The 6000-nt window shown below is 41.4% G+C and overlaps 1 protein-coding gene across 5 annotated transcripts in view; it reads left to right on the top strand.

Moving 5' to 3' along the window:
• The first annotated feature begins 881 nt into the window (after nucleotides 1-881).
• rptor (regulatory associated protein of MTOR, complex 1) overlaps nucleotides 882-6000 on the top strand; it is a 155051-nt gene continuing 149932 nt past the window's right edge. For 3 of the 5 annotated variants that reach the window (XM_034595949.1, XM_034595940.1, XM_034595916.1), the window contains exons 1-2: nucleotides 906-1358; nucleotides 3127-3301. In XM_034595949.1, the coding sequence (XP_034451840.1) occupies nucleotides 3134-3301 (168 nt within the window). In that variant the 5' untranslated portion in view covers nucleotides 906-1358; nucleotides 3127-3133. Of the gene's footprint in view, nucleotides 1359-3126; nucleotides 3302-6000 lie in introns of all 5 variants that reach the window. The other 2 variants (XM_034595933.1, XM_034595924.1) reach the window with 2 other exon arrangements.

The raw sequence follows: 6000 nt of genomic DNA, 5'->3' as shown, positions 1-6000 counted from the left end.
AAATGCAGTTGTAATATTTAATTATGTGGACATTAACGGTCATACTGTACACATTTCAATTGTAAATATCTTGTTTTTCATTGCTCAATTCTCTTCTACTTTTTACAACAAGTTGCACAATCTCTTTCCTAGTGTTTATAATATTTTTTATATTTTATATTGTTTGTTATTTTTTACATTGTTAAATTCCTGGTTGCACCAAACACACCCCTGCAAATCCCTTGGCAATAAACCCTGATTAAGTTTAAAAGTAGTTTGTATGTAAGTTTAAAGACTTTTAAGGTGAAAGAAAAACTGATAAAACCTTTATTTATCAAAGCAGCATTTGTCAATTAAAAAATATATAAAATAAGACAATTATATTCACAATAGAATGTATTTTGGAGTCATGTGCACGTCTTCACTTTCACATAAAAAATAATTAAAATACAAGAAATGAAAGAGTAGCTCCATGTGAAAATATAAATACATATTTAATATTGGGTTTAATAATGGATTCTCTTTTTTTCTTATTATTATCAGTCACAGTGTTTTAATCATGTGGTTTTGTACAGTTAGTTGGATGGTTTGTATAATGCACATGAATTACCCATAAATATTGGTAATTACATTGGATCATTTCATTTTATTTCCTTGAAATAAAATGAAATGATCCTTGAAAAAAGTGGCAATAGGGACAACAGATGAAAATGAGTTTACACAGCTAACTCAGGTTTATTTACAGAATAATGAGCACTATCCAATAAATAAAAAGATGGAATTAAAAAAAGTTGTTTTTAATAATTTATCTCTAATTTTCCACGGTTGCTGTGTGTGCGTGTTGTTTAATTGTGTTTGCGTGTGCGTGTGTACACTCTGCTGTCTGACAGGAGCGGTGACGTTTCACGACAGCCCCGCCGCACCAACAGTGCATTCTGGGTCCAACCCAAGATGGCTGCGCCCTTGCAGAAGTGCTGAAGAAGTGCCTCTCCGGAGAAACTGTCGGGATTACGTGGGATTTCCGCGAGCACCGTCGCGCCAAATCAGCTCCGAGGGTCGCTGGCTCGTAGAAGGAGACCGCAGGAGCCCAGTCGTCGATAAGAACGGCCGGGGCTTCGCGTGGCTGTGGCAGACTGTCCGTGTGAAGATGGGCCTCGTCTCCAGGTCCTTCCCATAGCGAAGAGCCGTGGGGAGAGGAGCCGCGGATTCCCCTGCAAACACGCACCCGTCCAGCTCGGCTTTGACGGGTTTGACATACTGTACCGGCTGTGGACGCTGCCCTACAACTTTCTCACCAGGATTGTTTGTGCCACAGTGTCCGTCATCGTCCGCAGGCGCAGAGCTTCCTCAGCCCGGGTAGATAACCCCACATCACCGAGGTCTGCAGCTACACGCTTCGCTACCACCACCAGCGCCATTTCCACACATCTGCTCTCACTCACATGGCTCCGTGTTCAGGTTGTTTCCAACATGACGGGAGTAAACTCCTTTATCAACGCTCGCTCCTCACGCAGTTCTGACAGCTAGCTGCATGGGAGCTGTCAAGTGAGCCACGCTAGCTGAGCTAAGTAGGCTAGCTGACCGGCGTGTGTGTGTGTGTGTTAGCGGGGGAGGCGGCTGTGGTGTTGACACAGGCGGAGTAGTGTGAACGTGAATGTCTACACACGCGCACGCACACGCAGCTCCTCACCCGTGGCTCAGCCTGTGTGCACATGACCTCATCCAGGTGTTGAGAAAGCCAGGCAGCTGCTCAGCTCACAGTGAGTGTGTGTGTGTGGGGCTTCTGGTGTTGTTGTGGTTTTCATTCACTACACATGACCCACAGCCACCATCCCATAAACCAAGGGAAGTTTGTTTTTTAATGTTGACGGTCATAAAGTGTAACTCAGCAGCTGTTGAGTTTTCCTAAACTCTCCCTTCCCTTTCGATTGTCTTTTTTTTGTCAGCCGGTCGGTGCTCAGCTTTCAACTGAAAGATCTGCTTGCAGCATCACAGTATTTGAGGGTTCTTAAATGTTAATGCCCCTTTTTTTGTATACTCCTGCAAATAGGAAACTGCACCTATTAATAGTCCTTACCCCTGAGGATCAGAAACGTCTTTCAAAAGAAGTCCTCAAATGTTGAGGAATGTCACAACACAAGCATTCAAAGAACAACTTTGTTTGCATAAACTAAAATTTTGATTTAATTCAGGAACTACGTGATCAAAGAATGAATGAATAAGATTATCAGGAGCCTGACCATAAACTGTGCCTTCAATCTCACATCCGTCCATTTGTCAATCTGTCCCATCTCAACTCAACTCAACTCAGTTAAATTAATTTAAATTCATTCAACATTTATTCAATGCTTATCCTTTAAGGGTTGAAGGGGAGCTGCAGCCAATCCCACCTGACATTGGATAAAAGTCGACGTACACCTTTTCTCTCTAATGGATTATTTTTGCTCCATAGTTTCCACTATCAACATTCTTTTTACTTGACAAGATTAGTCGTATCACCTTCAGAAGAGCCGACGCGTTTGCAAACACCCCTTACAGATGACTTTGCTTTGAGAAATGTCTTGACTGCATAGTTTAACCACTGCCACACTGCTGGCATGGAGTCATCTTCTGGCAGCAGCTCCTCATCCACCATGCAGCTAGCTCACATTGAATTGTTTTTCAAATAAGTAATGGACGAATGACCCCATAGAGAAACATGATAATCGGCCAATGAGCACAGATATGTCGTAGAGTAGGCTTTAATTCTGTTGGTTTGTGAATGTAGCGTGGATCCACATTATTGGGGTGGACAAAGTGTAAATGTCATAATATTATAACAATCTCTATGATTTTCTTGACAAGTCATCTTGGAACTCATGCTGATGAAGGGAAAATGACTAAAATGTCTCATCAAAGTGTTTACAGTACAGAATCAACACAAATCTCTCAGCTTTAACATCCTAATAAACCTAAATAGTAACTTGATCGGGCTGATTTGAGTTTGCTGATGACAGATTTTGATCTTTAGGGGAAACTCAGCCATTTTCATTGTCGTGAAATAAGAGAACCAGCCACAGCTATGATCATGTAGACCACACTGTTAGAAAGAACAGAAATCAGTTACATCTTTTTTCGTTTTCACTAACGTAACCGCTTCCCCTGCAGAGCCCTGATGAAAATGGACTCAGACCTGCTTCATTCCCCAGCCGTGGGCCTCGCTGAGGAAGAGGAGGCCGACATGAATGACTGGAAGCTTCCCTTGGCCTTCATGAAGAAACGCCACTCGGAGAAGATCGAGGGCTCCAAGGCGTTAGCGCAGAGCTGGAGGATGAAGGACAGGGTAAGTTCTCTGCTCATGTACGTCAGGATGCTCCTTTGTGCCGAGATGGGGCTCGAGATTGTAGGGGCTCCACCCTATGTCATTCTGTAGCCAAGCGTAAACTGCGTGAACTCATTCAGATTCACTTTTAGGTACAGTGTGGACACTAGACAGGTTTGATAGTTATGTAGTAGGCACATTTTCATTGTCATATAGCTCTGAACCCATGTTCATTTTCATGGGAAGAAGTAATTGCAGAGTAGGCCAATGAAAGTTTATCATAATGAATGACAGAACTGTTGCTATATATCGCAGGGGATGTTTTATTTCAAATTTTTAACTGAAGGATTGTTAGACAAGTATTGTTTGGAATTGGGATAAGGACACAATGCAATTCTGTATTTTGAATTGAATGTATCTTTAGAGCTGCAGTTATACAGTAAGATGGCATTATGATAGTCACTAGGCTACTCTACTATGTCACAGCTGTTTCCCAATATTTTGCAGTCTTTATGCTAAGCTAAGTTAGCCGGCTCTAGCTTTGTATTTACAGTGCAAACATGAAAGTGATATCAGACTTCTCATATAACTCTTTTAAAGAAAACAGAAGTGGTTTTGTTAAAGTAGGCATTCTTCAGTTGAGACAGCGTGGAAAGTTGACGGAGGTTGTCCGTTATTAAGCATAGCTGCTATTTGTGCTCTTAAAGAAAGGTCGGTGCTTAGGATTGGCCTGTCCATTATACCAGATCTCAAACTTTCAATCCACAAAAGACACAAATTAAATGCACCAGTGCTACACACAATGCTTCCAGAGGACATCAGTCTTTATACAGCCAGGACAAATTACTGGCAAATTACTGGCTACCCTCGTGTTTATTATAGTACCAATTCATTTTATACTGCTGGAGGCTAGCCATGCTGCGCTTTGACAGGAGAAACTCAAAGCTTTCCCTCATGAATGGCCACAGTGCGTTTCAACTCTCATAAAGCTGTCGTTTCGTCCACTGCAGTGTTACCGACCTGATTATTTGCCCCATGGCTATGGTGGCCAGTGTCATGTAGTCATACATAACCCTGACAAAGTCATCACCTATTGCAGAAATTCACCCAAGTAAAAATTGAACACCTCGCTGCTGTTAGGACATCAGAAGAGTTACGCCGCAGCGGCTACTGAAGTGTCGCGCTGCAGGGAAACGTTGAATGAGAGAACATCATTAAACGTGAGGCAGCTATTGATTTGAAAGAGGTGATAGGGTTCGGCTGGTGTGGGCATTCCTGTCAGAAAGTCGAGCTTAATCGACTGTAACATTTTATTTTTCATTTTTAAAGCCATAGACCGTCATTTGTACGTTTGTAAGAAGAATGTGTCCTTTCACATTTCTGCTTTCAGAGAGCTGGGATTAAAGAGAGCTTTATTGTGTTTCATGCAGGATTGAGAATTTGGAATTTGGCTTCAAATGTAACTTGGGTTTAAATCAATCATTTAAAATGGCAGTAATTGAAAAATGATGGATTTTAATCTGTTTTTTTTTCCTGCAGCTTCATGCATTTTTCTTTTCAGTAGTTTATGGCTGATCACACACAGCGCTGGCCTTCTAATTGTGTCAGCTGATTTAAGCTGATGGACAGTATCTGTAGCAGTTAAGATATTGAGCGAATCGACATGCAAAGCTTTAAGCCTGGAGAGAGTGTGAGGCTTAGAGCCGACCGTAAATGATGCTTGGCACTGTGGGAAATCAGAGGTCCTGCTCTAGGAGGCATGAAGACACACAAACACAAATGCACAGGCATGCACATGTACATGCACACTCACAATCAGTAAGAAGACATGAGAAGAGAGAAAGGCTGTTCAGTTACAAGGCTCATTGGTCAAACTGGGGTGTTTATTCTTCATTTGGGTAATGACAGCTATTAAATTGTGTATATGTGTGTTTTAGTTTTTTTTTTTTTCTGCTTGAGGCATGATTGTGTGTATGTGTTGCCGCACCTGCCAAGTGGAATCATGATAACAGTTTTCAGATACACTGTACAGATGCCTGTATTATTCTACTGTAAAGTTCAAGATCTAGACTACTTAAGAGTGGATCTGTCTAGTGAATTAAAAGCTGCCTGTAGAAGAGAAAATGTAGGAATATATTCTTTTACAGTAATGTTAATTTAAGTAAAAAGATAAAATCAGAAGATGGGGCAAGTATTGTGTTTTTTTCCCTGGACTGTCAGTTTGATAGGGACTACATGAATGGAATTAGGTCTGTGATATTTTCACATGAGTTTGAGTGGCTTCTAGCAAAATCTAAACAGATTCCAATTAGTTTTAATGAGCTGATGCCACGACTGTTTTCTGTTGATAATCACTCCCAGTGAACACGGAACATGACGTATGTGTGTTGATAACAAGCACACTTGAACCTGGACCTGATGAGATGAGTCAGTGCAGCACAGGCTTTGTCATTGACGGTTTGTTCTGAGTCTGCTAGCTCTCACACACATCACCTGAAATCATCAAAGTCTGAAACAAAAGCAAAAACAGGAATTAGATGGTAACACACTCGATGTGACTTATATCAATATTGTATTACACTGTTGAAGGATGCATAATACATTATAACTGTAGACTGCTTTATTTTGTATTTTGATTGAGAGGTTGAGAGACCTTTGGAACCCATTCGAGTTTGGGCCACGAGCCTCATCTTGGTCTTGTTGAGTTGAAGGAGTTTGCA

This window comes from Hippoglossus hippoglossus, chromosome 1 (assembly GCF_009819705.1).
Source record: "Hippoglossus hippoglossus isolate fHipHip1 chromosome 1, fHipHip1.pri, whole genome shotgun sequence".
In the NCBI taxonomy this organism is placed as follows: Eukaryota; Metazoa; Chordata; class Actinopteri; order Pleuronectiformes; family Pleuronectidae; genus Hippoglossus; species Hippoglossus hippoglossus.
This window is presented reverse-complemented; position numbering and strand designations above follow the sequence as displayed.